Source organism: Caenorhabditis remanei, chromosome X (genome assembly GCF_010183535.1).
Source record: "Caenorhabditis remanei strain PX506 chromosome X, whole genome shotgun sequence".
Classification (NCBI taxonomy): Eukaryota; Metazoa; Nematoda; class Chromadorea; order Rhabditida; family Rhabditidae; genus Caenorhabditis; species Caenorhabditis remanei.
Window position 1 is genome coordinate 13,772,368 of NC_071333.1, and position 16,768 is coordinate 13,789,135.

At 39.1% G+C, this 16,768-nt stretch overlaps 4 protein-coding genes across 4 annotated transcripts; all 4 read left to right on the forward strand.

The window, feature by feature from the left end:
• Positions 1–664: 664 nt before the first annotated feature.
• GCK72_024727 (uncharacterized protein) lies at positions 665–3,436 on the forward strand (the record flags this gene model as incomplete). The annotated part of the gene is made up of 10 exons (XM_003117945.2): positions 665–692; positions 746–816; positions 867–1,034; positions 1,197–1,271; positions 1,322–1,647; positions 2,192–2,280; positions 2,327–2,581; positions 2,635–2,916; positions 3,193–3,268; positions 3,343–3,436. The coding sequence occupies 10 exons, from the start codon at positions 665–667 to the stop codon at positions 3,434–3,436; spliced, it is 1,464 nt and encodes a 487-aa protein (XP_003117993.2).
• A 1,102-nt stretch (positions 3,437–4,538) lies between these two features.
• GCK72_024728 (uncharacterized protein) lies at positions 4,539–7,964 on the forward strand (the record flags this gene model as incomplete). Its single annotated transcript, XM_003118029.2, has 9 exons — positions 4,539–4,649; positions 4,712–4,811; positions 5,611–5,686; positions 5,737–6,100; positions 6,151–6,297; positions 6,345–6,471; positions 6,717–6,987; positions 7,535–7,630; positions 7,685–7,964. 9 exons carry the CDS (start codon positions 4,539–4,541, stop codon positions 7,962–7,964), a joined length of 1,572 nt encoding a protein of 523 aa, XP_003118077.2.
• Positions 7,965–8,358: 394 nt separating this feature from the next.
• On the forward strand, positions 8,359–11,344 carry GCK72_024729 (uncharacterized protein; the record flags this gene model as incomplete). Its single annotated transcript, XM_003118080.2, has 7 exons — positions 8,359–8,499; positions 8,544–8,637; positions 9,346–9,434; positions 9,483–9,680; positions 9,729–9,888; positions 9,951–10,101; positions 11,041–11,344. The coding sequence occupies 7 exons, from the start codon at positions 8,359–8,361 to the stop codon at positions 11,342–11,344; spliced, it is 1,137 nt and encodes a 378-aa protein (XP_003118128.2).
• A 977-nt stretch (positions 11,345–12,321) lies between these two features.
• GCK72_024730 (uncharacterized protein) lies at positions 12,322–14,708 on the forward strand (the record flags this gene model as incomplete). The annotated part of the gene is made up of 4 exons (XM_053736014.1): positions 12,322–12,456; positions 12,513–12,593; positions 12,947–13,063; positions 14,589–14,708. The coding sequence occupies 4 exons, from the start codon at positions 12,322–12,324 to the stop codon at positions 14,706–14,708; spliced, it is 453 nt and encodes a 150-aa protein (XP_053579580.1).
• Between the last annotated feature and the right edge of the window lie 2,060 nt (positions 14,709–16,768).

The following is a 16,768-nucleotide window of genomic DNA, read 5'->3' on the forward strand; positions in this document are numbered from 1 at the left end:
CATTTGTAATTGAAATTAGTGAATTATTATCAACTTTATCTGTATCTCGCCAATATAGTTTTGCAGGTGAATTATTTGTCTGCGGTTCACCATGACGCACAATTGCGGACCATAGCCTAATAACTGTATGTCCTTCAACATTTATCTTATCTCTTTTTCACAACTTCCAAGAGAAATAGATAATTTTCTGAAAATTGATTTCCTTTTGCTCATATTCAGCAGTTCAGATTGATTTTCAGAAAGCCACGTATGAAAAACTATAAATTCTCTTATGCTGACGTGTGTTAGTAATAGGAATAGTGAGGGTCGGAAGAGGCGCAGAGAAACTACAGCACAAACAGACGTCGACGTCCGCTATTCGCATTGGTTATCGACTCTTTTTCCCGTCCCACACCCCGATTGGCCACGATTTTATTCAACTTTTAAACGTTTTCCCAACCCAATTGAATGCCAAAACATGTCTGCCTAGTAGTGTTCTGAAGAGAAAGTAATTGCCATATTGGAAACAAATAATTTCTGAACTAGTCTACTTGACCTAGTTAGAACACCAATTTGTCATGTGTTTCTTCTTCTTCTTCTGTTTCGTCTTCAAAACGCACTTTTTCTAAATTCTCATGTTATTTTTTTCAGATAATTAACCGACAATATGACGTTATATCAGCGGATGTTGATTTTGTGGTCAAGTTTATGTGGTAAGTTGCATCTAAATGTTGGATTTATCGATTAAATCGTAAAAATTTTTCAGCCACAGCATTTGCGGGAACAGCTGAGGAAGTCGCAAAACATCTGGAGTTGGGAAGTCAGTTTTTGGCCAGAGTAAGTTCACTGAACACAATTTTTTTCTAAACTAAACAATTTTGTTACAGGCGCAATTTGCCGATGCACTGACACAGTACCACGCTGCTATCGAACTTGACCCGAAGAGTTATCAAGCAGTATACCGACGAGCTACGACCTACTTAGCAATGGGACGTGGAAAAGCAGCAATTGTTGATTTGGAACGAGTATTGGAGTTGAAACCTGACTTTTATGGAGTAAGTTTGTAGTTTTAGCCAAAAATGAAAACTGTGCTTCCAAAATCAATCTAAAACGTTGTGATTACTAGCCGAGTCGCTACTTTTGGTTTTTTTTCATTCGATACAAGGTTCCAATTATCTAAACATTAGATATTAGTTACAATAAACAAAGCAATTCAGGCTCGTCTTCAAAGAGCCAACATTCTTCTAAAGCAAGGAGAGTTAGAAGCTGCTGAGAATGATTACAACATTGTGGTAAGCTGCGAAACCTGCTGATTTGCTTAAAAAATGAAATACGTTTTCAGCTAAACCACGACAACTCCAACACTGAAGTTCAGGAGAAAACTGCACTCATTGAACAACATCGACAACTCCGTCATCAAATTAAGTCAGCATTTGCTGGTGGAGATTGCTCGACTGTGGAAGAATACATCAATCACATTATTGAAGTCCAAGTATGGGATGCGTCGTTGTACAGAATGCGTGCAAAGTGCTTGGAGGAACGAGGAGAGCTCAAGAAGGCCATTCATGATATGAGAATCGTGTCAAAGCTCAGTACTGATAGCACGGATACTATGTTTGATACGTCGAAGTTGCTGTACACTGTTGGAGAATTGGAAGAATCATTGAAGTGAGTGATTTAGACCGTGCTAGTGAGATATCGGTGCAATGGTTATTAATCTGACAAGGAAAGTCTTTGGAGACGGCACTTTCAAACGACCTATGACTACGGTTATAGGCATTTTCGAAACGGGAAGTCTATTTCTTCCATCAAAACCGGCTAAATGTCACTGCGAGCCGAGTTATGAGAGCTCAAACTTTTCATATGGTTAATCCTGTTAACGTGAGATTCCAAATGGGCGGTATATACGCCATCACGCAGTTCCATTTGTGTTCCCCAGCGGTTTACATGTGCTCGAACGTTAAAAATATGAGAATATCTTGCTTATACTATTTGCCGATTTTCGGAATTCCACGTGAAAAAGGTTATCCTTATGAAAAGTTTCAAATCTCATAGCTCGGCTCGCAGAGACATTTATTAGGTTTTGACTGCAGATATGGACTTGCCGTGGTCGAAAGTACCTACAACCAAATTTATAGGTCGTTTGAAAGTGGCGTCTCCAAAGACTTCCTTGTGTATCGAAATTTATTCCATTCACATAAAAATGTTTCAGTGTCATTCGAGAGTGTCTGAAACTCAATCCAGACCACAAAAGCTGCTACCCATTCTACAAGAAGCTCCGGAAAGTAGTCAAATCCCTTGGTATCAACATCTTCATCAATTCGATATATCATTTCTCGTTTTTCAGAAACAATGAAGAAGAAGGTGGCCGACAGCGACTGGATGGCTTGTCTCGAGGAAGGACAAAAGACGATGAAATTCGACCCAACTCCTTCCGTGCAACTCAACGTCTTCAGAATCACAAATAGATGTCAGAGAGAAGCTGGACACATCAGTGAAGCCATTTCTGAGTGCAATCAAATTTTGGAAGAGGATCCATCAGATGCCGACATTCTTTGTGAGAGAGCTGAAGCTCACATTCTTGATGAGGATTATGATGCTGGTAATTTCTATTAAATCAATATTAACCTTTGAATACAAATTCTGTTTTTCCAGCCATCGCAGATTACCAGAAAGCAACCGAAGTGAATCCAGAGCACCAAGATGCGAAACAAGGACTCGAACATGCGAAACGAAAGAAGACACAAGCTGGAAAACGTGACTACTACAAGATTCTTGGAGTGGGGCGAAAAGCCAGCAAGAGAGAAATCACAAAAGCCTACCGTAAGCTTGCACAGAAATGGCATCCTGACAACTATTCTGATGAGGAGGAGAAGAAGAAGGCCGAGAAGAAATTCATCGACATCGCCGCTGCCAAAGAAGTTCTCCAAGACGAGGGTTAGTGTTCTTTACCGTAATTTCTTTGTTTAGATATGGAAACTGTTATTTAGACAGGATTGAACAGAATAGAGAGAATATCTAGCTGGCATAAAAATGGTATCAGATCAACATTCTTACCCGGCGTGGTTGTATCATTGCGATCAGCCTTTTCCCTCATGACGTAGTGTCTGTACTATTCAGATCGTATCAAAACATTACGAATCTGAACAAATAAGGAAATAGAGTCTTGTCTGAATGATTGGATTCTGGTTCTGATCATTTGATTCTTTTCAGAAAAGCGTGCCCAATTTGACCAAGGAATTGACCCACTGGACCCTGAGGCTCAGAGACAAGGTGGACATCATGGAGGGTAAGCAGAAACGATAGAACCTGATACTAACATTGAAATTAGTTTATACATTTTATTGAAAAATTTTGTTTCAGATTTGGTGGCGGATTTCCACACGGATTCCATCACTTCGGTGGTGGTCATGGCGGCGGTGGTGGTGACTATTCCTTCAAATTCAACTGGGGATAAGCACTCTACTGCGAAGTTACATCTACCTCCTAGGATTAATCTTGTTTTCTTTTTCTTTTCCCTCTCGACGCTTATGTGTTATTAACTATTGACTGAGATACATATGACTAGCTCGTTCCAAAAACTAGTCGGTGATATTTTAAATTTGCCTTTTTTGTCTAATTTAACAAACCAAATTTTCTGGGTCTTTTCGTGACTAAACAGGTTCAACTTTTGAGGGGAAACCTTGGTCTATTTTTGCTCTCATGTTGTGTGGCATCTTATATAATATTACTCAAAATCTTTTTATATTATGCCTGTAATGATTTCTGTGCATTTTGAACACTCTCAGTGTTGTTACGGATACTGTTTCCTTGTTTTCTGATTTTCGTCATTTCGCAATTTGAATCTTGTCTTGTTGCTTTAAACTAATAAATAATTTTTATTTGGTTTCTATGAAAACGGCGATGATTTCAAAACCTCAGCTGCTCGGCCTCGTCATTTCAGAAAACAATAGAATTTTCAGGTTTTCATTAGAGCGCGTTTGTGATCAAGGCCCTGGGCACAATAACAAGTAATTGTTCAAAACAACTCGACTTTATCGTCAACAAACAAAGCTCACACTACAATTGAGTACCAGCGTGATCTTCAATTTTGAAATACTCGTTTTACTTGTTTTTGAGTGACCGACAACACTTTCCCTTCTTTATTTCCATTTTTCCCGCACGACACAATGGCTCATTAATTATACAGAAAACCCGACTGTACACACAGTCACCCATCTATTAATTTCTCAGTGTGTCTGCGTCTTGCACTCTCTCACCATACACCTCTCGCCCTTTTCCCGCCTTTTCTTGCAGTCGCACAACTACGAGACGCTCTTTTCGGTTGCACACACACATACACACCCTCTTTTAGGGTTGTCCCTCGATACGTCTTCTTTCTTGTCTTCTTCAAAACTAGACTGTATTAACTTATCCTTGTTGGATATTTAAAGATTGTCCCCTTCATCCTCCCAATCAGTCTGTCGCTTTTCTCATTTGGTCATCCTCCCCCAATCCGTTTCTGATGTTCAACGTACTTACCTTGACTCATCTCATTTCCAGCACTTCAACACTAAACAATGGACCTCTACGGCGAAAACTACGTTCTGACAGTGGACATCGGCACAACGACCATCCGTTCAGTACTGTATGACTCGAATTGCGAAGAACGAGGCAGTTATCAAGAAAAGGTATGAGTTTCGAATCAAATTCTAATCAGTTTGGTGTGGTAATCGTATGTAATTCGTTGCAGGTCAACACTATCTACTCTACGGGAAACGATGATGAAGTTCTGGTCGAAATTGAGCCGGAGCAATTGTTTCAACAATTTCTGCGGGTTATCGAAAGAGTTTGTGAGTTGGTTTAGGTCTTTCTATGCACTTGTTTCATATGTTGCAATCAAATGACAAGTGAGCACAAAATGATTAGTCACGTGGAGTGATCGCTGGCACTGTATCTAGTTTCGATGGGGGAAACTCTGAACTCTGTACAAATACCTGTAGAGTAAGCACGATTTTTTTTTTTATTGCCGCTTTTTTAAAATCAACTCACCCATTTTGATGCAGACAGTAAACAAAGAACAATGATTATTTGATATTTGATATAAGAGAGGTCACGTTTCGATGATCGTCCAACGATTACGAGATCAAAAACACAGCATGTCTGGTTAAACTTTTGTGTAGTAATATGATAGTAATAATAACTAAATATCTTATGACAGAGTTCACTTTCTGATCTGAGACAGTTTATCCACACCCTTTTCCGATTTTTGAAATAGATCTTTAAAGATACTGTACTTTAGTTTGACCGGTCAAGCATGGTGTGAAAATTTGATCGGGGACATAGGAAAACCGGTTGCAAATTTCCAAAAGATCAGCGAAGCCAAGAAATTGCAATGCTGACAAATCAGAATAAACGAGCGGAATAAGAAATTCGAGTCCTCCAAAAAGCCACACCTAGTTCTTTGATTTGTTGAACTGACAGCAGCTGTTCCACATTCTATATATGGCTATCCCATCTTCTTATCATTAAACGGTCTTGGTCAGAAGAAACTGGTGTTGGTGTTCTCTGTGATACTAGTGTCTAGTTCAGTGTGTGATGGGGTGACTCTTCCGAGTTGACTTTTTGATAAAACGCAAAGTCTATTTTCAGATAAAACCCTCCCACCCAATGCACATGTCAATGTTGGTCTTTGCACTCAACGAAACTCGATTGTCCTTTGGAACAAGTGAGATAATAGTGCAAATGGTGACTAAACTAAATTATAACATGATTCAGAAAGACAAGAAAGGAAGAGACACGGATTATCTGCTGGAACGACAAAAGAGCCAACAAAACATGTCACCAACTCAATAACTCTTTCATTCTGAAAGGATTGAACATTGCTGGAGGAGTACTTCACTTCCTCACCAGGAAAAACCGTTTCCTTGCTGCTCAACGACTCAAATTTCTCGGAGGAATGGTTTCTCATAGACTCATCGTCACTATCAACAGATCTGAGAAGTTGAAAAGAATGAAAGCTGAAGGAGACCTTTGTTTTGGATCACTCGAGACATGGTTGCTGATGAGATCGTCAAAAAGCAATACGCTTTGTGTGGAGGCTTCGAATATCTCTCCATCCGGAATGTTTGACCCGTGGATTGTAAGATTCGACAAGTCAGAGACAAGTATCCTTACTTGACTAATTTGCAGGGCGCCTACAATCATATGATCATGAAGATCATCGGATTCCCAACTGATATGCTCTCTCCAATCGTCGACTCAAATCTCAGTGACATGGCCAAAAAGCCGATCATCGACCGTTCACATATTGGAAGTGAAATGACAATATCATCAATTGTAGGGATACTAATTTTGGTGAATAAAATTGGAATTTTTTTGTTCAGATTGCCGACCAACAAGCTGCAATGTTCGGATGCGGAACGTGGGAGAAAGGAGATGTGAAAATCACATTAGGAACTGGAACATTCGTGAACGTTCACACTGGAACGACTCCATATGCATCCATGTCTGGTGAGTAGTACTTTGTCATTACATTCTATATCTTTCTAATCTTTCTGAACTGTCGCCGATTTTTGCCCCTCTAAGGGCGGCGTCGCGCAGATGCTATCTGGTGTTGATTTTTGTGAGAAATTCTTTTGTTGAATTGGAGGACACGATTTTTCTGATCTCATGTGATTTATGAAAAGACGTGTTTTGTGATTCTGACACTGAACTTTCAACGATGACAATTCTATGACTGATTTTATGTGATTTAGGATTATATCCACTTGTCGGATGGAGAATTAACGGAGAAACTGATTTCATTGCCGAGGGAAATGCCCATGACACAGCTGTAATTTTACATTGGGCACAATCGATTGGTCTATTCAATGATGTAACAGAAACATCCGATATTGCTATGTCTGTTGAGCATTCAAATGGAGTGGTCTTTGTTCCAGCATTCTGTGGGATTCAGACACCTATTAATGACGAAACGGCTTGTTCCGGATTCCTCGGCATCCGACCAGACGCTACTAAAAAGCACATGTAAGTTTCAGAAATAATATGCATCTGAATATGACGAAAAAGAACAATCTAAACATTTTTTAGTTCCGGCTTTAGTCCATTCCTCAGTATTAACCAGGAACCGTATGCATATCATGTTCTGCAAACCACACTAGTTTATTTTTGTAGCTTCGTAGTTTCCGCATCGTTCGCATAGTTTAAGAAATCAACTGAACTACATTCTTGTTACGAATCACAAAACCATTAGAAAATCACCCGAAAAAAGTGAGTGATCAACACAAACTGTGGTTTCCAAATCGGTTTGATGTCAATTATATAGTTTGAAATCAAACAGAGAATTTCGGATTTCTGATTACGCGCAAGACGCGTTTTCACTACATGTCGGACGTGAGAATTCGTACATTTTTCATTTTGGAATAAAACCCTACATGTGTGATACAGAAGGTGTATACAGTAAACAATACCACAACATAAGGGCACCAAGGAACCAACGAAACAGACACAACAATTCGGAAAAAATAGCTGATCAACTAGAAAAAAGTTTTGAAAATAAACATGATTGTTTCAGGATCCGAGCTGTTCTGGAATCGATCGCTTTCCGAGTTTATCAAATTTACTCAGCTGCTGAGTCAGAAGTCTACGTAAACAAAAACTCTCCAGTCAGGTAAAACAAAAATGTCAAAGATCACAAAATTCATAATATTGCTGTACATTTCAGAATTTGCGGAGGAGTGTCTAACAACAACTTCATTTGCCAATGCATTGCTAACCTTCTCGGACGTCCAGTCGAAAGAATGACCAAATCAGATCATGTTGCTGCACGTGGAGTTGCAATGCTTGCTGGTTACTCACAAGGACTGTGGAACAAGGAACAAATGAAACAACTTGTTACCATTGATGACGTCTTCACCCCCAACTTGGAATCCAGGAAAGGTCTTCTCAGAAGTTTCGAGATTTGGAAGAAAGCAGTTGACCGTTGTCTTGGATTCTATCAATAATTTTCAAAATTCACTAATATATATTCGGGTTATAACGAACATATTGATTTGATTATCTGTTCATATTTGCCATTCACTAACACTAGCCATTTTTGTTCCTTGTACTTGATTTTATTTTTTACCGTTATTGTTTTTAACCCAGTCATATTGATACCGCCTCAAAGAGACTCACGCATTTTCATACAATGAAATATTTTTACCCACTAGCCCACACATTTCAAAAAAAGACGAGGGGTTTGGAGTGGTGTGAGTACCTGGTAGTGTCTGCACCACTTCGACCAAAAAACCCGGTTTGGTCAAAAAATGAGACAAGGTCCTTCGGAATATCCGGATCAAGTTACACCTCCGTCACATTCCTCGGGTTTGGAGAACCTTCATACTTTGCTTATTCAAGATGACCAACATCAGAATTGGTGCATTTCCGTTGGAGAAAGATGCGCAGACCTGTTTCGAACTTCCGTCTTGTAAGCATCCAGGAGCGGAGGTTGAAATACTCAAAATGGTTTTTCGGTTGATTGGAGTTAATTATACAGTGGTAAGGTTTATTATTGGAATGATAGAAGATCCGTTTTGTTTTAGATTGATGTCTGGAAAGAGTTTGGTGAAGTATATGATTTTGGTGCAAAACAAGCAGATGGAAATTGGTCCGGAATGATTGGTCTACTACAGAAAGGTTTTTAGTTTGCATAGAATGAGAGACTTCTGTCAAACTTGTCACGGGCCGGACAGAAAATGTCACGGGCCGGGCCGAAAGTGTTTTCCTCGGCCTGTCGGCCCGCGGTTTTATATTCAACAGTTTTTTAAAACTGTAACCTTCAACAGAATTTTTTCAGTTTTTTTTTCCGAAAATGTTGAATTTTTTTAAAATACATTTGATCCAGAGTTCAATAATAAGCTGGTTATGCCTCAAGAATGTTTTAACTTAAAATTTTGAAAAGTTGGTCAAAAATGTGTACCTTTTCATGGAACCGAGCCCAGCATAGAAACCAATGACTATAACAAAACTAGTCTTTGAATTAAATAACAATCCATTTATCCTTATTTAGAAGTTGTATCTTTCTTAAAATAATATTTCTTAAAATTCAATTATTTCATCATCATAACTCAAAAAATTATTGAAAAAAAATTCTAGTGAAAAAAAATTCAAAAATTCAAATCCGGGCCGACCGGGCCGGGCCGGCCCGGCGGGCCAGCCTGGAATTTTGCAAGTATGATTCATAACTGTATCACTTTTTATATGTTCAAGTTCTTTGTGTCTCTATGACAGTAATCTGCATTTTCCTTACTATTCATTTTTTAAACAATTGCTGTAGGTGATGTTAAACTAGCTTTTCAGATCAGCTATCTATATATACTGTGAATCAATTTTTATAACTTCCAGACAAACTCGACATGATTGGTCTCTCAATGAGAATTTCCTCAGACCGGGAAGAAGCAGTGCTGTTTTCCTATCCGACACGAGTGTTCCAAGTAATACTGTTATTCCATATTCAAAAACCCCTCACATGTTATTTTCAGAGTGTTTTTGTTATTGCGCCCCCAACTTTTACCTGCACTCGGCAGTTCATTTTCAATGCGTTTTCAAGAACTGTCTGGTTATTCATTGTGTTCTTTGTCCTACTTCTATATTTGAGCGATTTGTTGATCAATTACTTCAAACTGAAAGGTGTTCATCCAGATAAACCGATTCACAGACTTTTTCTTGACCTGTTTTCAGTAAGTTTTATGCAAACGTCAGGAAAAACACAAACATTCAATATTCAGACAAATATCAGTTTGTACAATATCAGTGCTCGAGTTCTACTACTGGTCATTTTGATCACAACATTTCTTTTATCTCAATTGTATCAAACTGACATGTATGCATATTTATCTGCTCCCTTAACGTTTGCTATTCCTTTTCGCACCACTAAAGAAGCATTGGGTGAGTTTGCAAGAAATTCTGTGAATTTCAACTTACCATTACACATTTACTAATAATTACAGATGTCGTTGAGAAAAAAAAGATGTACTTTGCGGCTTATGAGAACCAGACGTTTCTTTGTACTCAAAGTATATGTAATCGTTATCAACAGGTGATCAAGAAAAATCCAGTGAGGAGAGCTTTCAGAGAGAAGGAAGTCCAAAATTTGATCACGTTAGTTTTATGTTATGAACTTTGACAATTTATTTTCCTTCTCAAATTCAAATCAACAACTAATTTTTTTATGTGGGTTTAAATTTGAGCCAAATCTGTAGAATGTAGTTTTAGCAATCTTTCAAGAGAATACATTCCTGTGAATAGATCATTTAATCCGATCCCTTATTTACGTATTAACTTCACAGTTTTTGTATATCTGTGCAATCCCACGCTACCTTAATCCATCTTGCCACATGTTCGTATTTATATGCCCACCGATGTATTTATCTACGTCAAATTCGATAATTTGCATACAATGTAAAGCATGGTAGCAAACAGGGTGGTGAGGAAACGATGTCTGTGTCTACTCGAATGCGCGAGTAGTCGGTTTGAAGAAGACGAGTGTGGTGTGCTGTTTGCATATAAATTATATACGTGTTTCCGTTGGTCCCGAACCCTACTACAACCCGTCTTCCTCCTTCGTTTTCAATACCAAGACGAATTGGGCGCACAGCTGGTCCTTACATCTGTCAGGTTGTGCCAGGGCCCAGAACCGTCACGAAAGCGCTTCGTAAACACTGTACAGAAGGTCGACAGACGGTACTGTACGCGGAGAGCAATGATTCATTGAAAATGATGCGAAAACCTAATTACAGTGTATGAGATGAATATGTCCTAGGTTCTCTCGAACATGCCCCGGCTCATTCTCTTATTTCAAACAAGAATAGGTCATTGTAAATCTCCCTGACCGAAACAGGTGACTTTCACCTGCTGTCTCGTTGAATTAACAAGAAATGAAAACGCGAATAGGTATTGAGAATGAATGTCATTTTCTGTTTCCCATGACGTGATGAATTATTGAGCAAAAAAGACAAATGTTGGAGATAAACTGACTATATACATTCTGAGCACATAAATTTTGGTGATGAAATACAACTACAGCTGATCTTTTTCCAGAAACGGAGGGATATATCAATCAACTGTGGATAGTGCACTTTTGCCAGGACAGCTTTCATGGCTAAACGAGAAACAAAAATATTTGATAATTCGAGATGAAGATGCGCCATCTTACTATGTTGCATATAGTTTCTCAAAGAAATACAAAAAAATGGTGGACAAATTCAATAGTGCATTAATTGAAGTACTCCCAGCAGTGTCACTTATTACCACAGGGCATGGGTACAACACAAGAAAAATTCCATTCGAAGTAAGTGATCTACAGATTTATGGTATCTCGAGTGTTGTTCACAATAAAATATAAAATCACTGAGCAGAGCATTATTTGAACGTTCAATATTTCAAAAACATGATTCACCAGTAATCAATCTTATGATCTTAAACATACAACACATGCTTTTTATAGATTCGAACTACTAACCCGAGGTCTCCGTTATCAATCAACAATCATCTTTGGCAACTGTTTCGCAGTTTTATCATCTCTTCATCTGTATGTCTTATCGTTTTTGGTCTAGAGGTTCTCTTTCACTTTCTACGTAGTTTTCGTTTTTCCAAATCTTATTCTCTTGCATTATTCATTTCGCTGAACTTTCTCATCGTTCTTTGACAAAACTAATAAAAGAGATTAACTATTGCACTCCTCCGTTCACAATTGAAGAAAATACGAAAAACTGACAGACACATGTGGTGTGATTTGATTTCGATGGATGATGACGCGGAAGCGGATGGACAACGCACGGATGACAGAAAAATAACGTGTTATAGACAAGAAACCGACCACGTGTGCCTGGGTACGACCAGATTTTATGTCAGTTTACATCGGACTCTCCGGATGACAGAGGTGGGGTGATTTGGGGGTGACGAGATAAGAAATCGTTATTGTTTCATGACTTGAGTCAGTGTCACATTCTGATTGACTACTTTCAACGGCTATCCTATCTTCTGTGTATTGAATGTATTCTAGACTTTGACTTTGTACAAATAGAATGTTTCATGACTTGGGTGCAAAGACTAAAACAAACTTCTTTTCAAATGCAAATTTATTCGACAACCGTTTGCCCACGACAAGAAAAGTAAGACGATCTGACCGGAGAGGCAACAAAAGTTTCTTATTTATTATTGACTGTCTATTGTGCACTTGTGAAGTGCCCGTTATGGCAAGCACGCCCTTTTCTTACCTTTTCACTCATTTCATTTGCTATCTTTTACCGTTCGAACTTTTCCCTATCTGTTTCTTTTTCTATCTCTTTTTTCTTTTCGACAATCAGTTTTTTTTTCAGAATGGTAAAAATCCTTTCCAATGTATTGATCTCATTGACATTTGTATATTTCTGCGGTGCTCATCCTCATAAGACTAATGTAAAGGATCTGGAAAAGGAACACATGTTGACGACGAACGAGTACTATGTTGAAAAAGTGAGCCAAACGATAAATCCTCTTTTCCAACAAATCCCCCCTTCTTATTCCGTCAGGTGAATCAAATGGCCGGCATTAGCTGCGATTTGTGTATGCGAGCCGTTTATGGTGTGAATTATGATTTCATACAGCTGAAGGTAAGCGCTCTTGATTGGATTTCTTTCGATTCCCTCGTTTGACCAGTCGGTCATAAGCTGTTTCTTCCTGTTTCTGTGCAATATAGGGGAACCATGAAGACGTCATAAAACAAGACGAAACGGCGCATTTTTTTCTGTCTCTCTCTCTCCTTTTCTAAGAGAAAAAGCTCCTTCTGTGACAGGCAGCGCCACACAGCTCAGTGCGCCCACAATATATTTGGAAAGAAAAGAAAATGAATATCTTTTGTTTTTTGGTTGTGCTTCACTGACTGAAAGAAAACGTTAGAAGAACTGAGCAAAACTTTGAGAACAAGGAATCACGGAAGTACAAAAACTGTTTCTTGAAATTTCAGAAAGATGTCATCGAAATGATTCGGTTGGACTGTGAAGCATTGTTTCATGATCGTGCTGAAGATATCTCAGAATGCATTCGTTTTTTGACTACCAAAGTGCAGAAGTACGCTGGAAAAGTGAGTCACAGATCATATTAGAAAATCCCTCATAGCCTGTCGTTTCCATTCGTAAACCCCTTCTATCCAATTCAAAATGGCTTCTTGTATGTGTGTGGTGCCTGCTCATGCGCTTACCTCCATTTTCCACTTTCCGCTTTCCCGTCCCTTTTCCGGTTTGACAGGCAGACTTTGATATGAGAGAGCGGGGTGGAGTGGCATTTTATGTGATGAAGTGCTAATGCTAGAAGTAGTGCACCATATAATACCACATGATTTACATGATATATTATATTTCTGCTTGCTGCACAAAATTAACATTTCATTCACACAGTTGCCACGGGTAACCATTGATATATAAACATAGACATAGTTACTAAAAATTTTCAATATACAGATTATATGTATAGTGCATGTGAGTGATGAATGAAAACCAAATGTACTCAAGATCAATCACAGGCAAATTTCATTAGTGTGTGATTGATTCTTTTTTCCATTTCCCTGATTATGCTTTGCCTCACCCCTTTTCCTTTTCCATCCAACCAAAACAGACAATAACGACATGGTCATTAGGAAGCCTTCTTTTCTGTCCCCCCTCTACTGTATATTGGTGGCAGCTGGCCATTTCGGGAAGCGAGACAATTGTTTATAACAGATAGAAATGCGCGAGCAAGCATTCTGGAGTACTTTTGTACGCTCTCGCCTTCTGCTGGTTTTCTCCTCATCAGACCGTAAACAATTTTGTAACCGGATGATGGGAACCCTTCAGAATACCCTATAAACATTTGATATATTTCCATCTCATCATTTCTTGAGTCGATGTTTAGAATAGTGAATTACAGGAAAGAAAAAGTTGGGGAAGACGAGAAGGGGGAGAGAAAGATATACATTTTTGTGCATGAATTTTTCAGCTTCATTTGCAATGCAAAAAAGTGGTGGTAGTGCTCGCACTCCTTTTCCCTCGCATCGTCTCCCCGGTCCTGTCCCAGAGGGAGAACAGTAGAGTGACTTTCTGACAAAACTTTCGGAAAGTGGCCCTAGAAATTGTTTACGATTTGGTGACTCGTGGTGGGAAGTGTGACAGGAACTGAATTGAGAAAGTAGCTATGAAGCAAAAATCAAAAGAAGAAATATTTTTTTGAATTAATCCTCTCACATCATAATATTCTTGGGAAGCGAACGATCTCTTTTTCTACCCAACCTGTAATTTTGAATGAGATGTGCACAATTATTCCCCCATCCGCCTTCTGTCGCAGTGATATATCGTTCTTGAAGCCTTTGATGAATTTCTGTCCATCCTTAAGAACACCCCTCCACTTCCCATCATTTTTCGAACACCCTCCTTTCCTTTCTACTCTAATTACCATCTTGGGTTGCGTGACGGTAAGGGGAGCACGGCCAGCACCAACACCATCCGAGCAGCTGGCACATGGTGTTTTTCTTTCTAAAAGCTTACCACCTTGTTAATTACTTACCGTAAACAACAAGCGGATTTAATGGGATTGAATATGAGTGCGGTACCAGGGAACAGTATCCGGATTTGCAGGTGGAAAAGATTCTCGACTCACGACATGTCTGCGTTCTTCTACGAGTCTGTGCGGCTAATGATGAGGATTACGTGTTGAAGAATAAAATGATCAGCAGCAACAAAACGGATATTCAGTGATTAATAGTTCTCTGATATGTTATCATATATGAATTGAAATGAAGAAGAGATAAATAAACATACAGATTTTTTCCCTTGTTATTTTTCAGATGTTGTTAGTTACAGTCAAGCAGAAAAACCAACCAAAAATATTCAATGATACATGAGGTTCTGTTATTATATTTTTACTAGAAAATCAAAAATCAAATGTAAACGAATGACCAGAATGTTAAACAAGTTTTTGGCCAACTTCTTGCTTTCACTTTTCAAATGAAATGGTTTGGCTGAGAATTAGATTTTTAGAAAAAGAGTTTAATCAAAGTTCATATATTTACAAAAATTAAAACGTGGTCTCAGGATAATCCGTGATAGTTTTATAGTTTCACAAGAAAGATTATATCTGATGAGCTATCAGATCACTGTCTAGGTTTAGACTTTAGGGGATTCTTTATTAAGAATTCAAACGGTTTCGAAAGACTCTTGAACACTAAATTAAGTTGGTTCTGTATTCAAGGGATATCAAAACCAAATAGCCCGAGGCGTCAACCGAAGACGTATCCCCTATAAATTACTCTCGGTCTAGTATTCATCTTGTTCACAGCCAGAATAGGCCTATCTTTCTCGATCTGGTTTTTTCTTTTGTTTTTCACGACATTCACACTGTAGCAATGAGTTTTGTGTATGAATCTGTCTTCTATAAATTTCTGTTTATGTCTATGAGAGTGTTGTGCAAATGACGAGTTTCAACGAAGCGCGAACCATTCATTCCCTTCATTCACAAGAATATATTCTTAATTGGCGAAAGCTTCTTGCTCTTTCTCTCTAGCGCATTCCTCTTCTCCCACAATCTTTCATTCTCCTTTCTTGTGAAAATCGGACGGAGCTGTCGGTGTTGCCGCGCGGGACAGATAGGAAGACAGGCTCTGACGAATGGTGAAAAGAGCTCCCGACCATTTGGCGATGGCAGAAGGAGAGCATGAAGAAGCCGTCGTTGAAATTGAAAGACAGCACTTGAGCGTGCATGCATCGAAGCCCCGGCGGTTTCTGCGGTGCTCTTCGGTGAGAAACGACCGACGGGCGGTCGACAGAAAAATGGAAAAGTAGGTCCGTCTCTCGCGCAACGAGGTCCCTTTCCTTTTCTCTCCATCTCGTTTCCCTCGTATTTTTTTTGTGGAGAGTAGATATAGAAAGGTTGACAACCCAGTACGACTACCGGCTCTCCGAGTAGAAGCTCATGAGAAAATAGAAGACAGCAAATAACTTTCCTTTTTGTGCGACGACGGAGACTTTGACGGCTATGCTCGCGCACTTTTTACAAATCTTCTACAATGACTAGAAGTGATGTTTTCCGGAGTGGTAGGAAAAAGCGAGAGCTAGAAAAGAGGAAAGTTTTGTGACTATGTTGTTGCCAACCGCGTAGTTTGGAATACCCAGTTCTCTCTAGTCTGTCATCTTGTGGGGCACTCACTCCAATCGTCTCTGCCTGTCGACAATTGCTGACTCGGCGGTCCCGCTTGGCCGCCAACGAAGAGAACTCAACTTTTCCAAGTCTATCAAATCGGTTCGTGGGTGTAAGCGGGGGCACCTCGTCCCCCTTTCCTCCCTGTCGTTTTCTCTCTACCCGGTCTCTACATCTAAGCTTTACTTTCCGACAAGTACTCTGGAAGATTACGGCGCATCGGTTTTTGTGCGAAGAATGGAGAAAAGAAAGGCAGTACTCGTCCGGAATAGAAAAGGAAACGACATGTTGGGAAGAGCAGAATTTTTGAAAAGAAAATGGTTTTTTTTTGGGAGAGGTTGTTCCTTTGAAGATTTCAAACACATTTTTCATTTCCTTGGGTCCTTTTTACACAAAAAACTTTTTTTGAATGATGAATGGGTTACTGGAGATAATCGGTCTGAAATTATATAAGTAACAGTTGTGAAATAAAGGAGAGCCATGAAATATAGGGCAGCTAGTTTGAACTATTGATCTCTTCAGGCTGGAGTCGTATAATTTCCTTTTTGACTAAAATCGTAATCCGGTCTATAGTTCCTTTTTTGTCGAAATGTGAGTTTGGTGCATTCATCAGTGAAGCTGG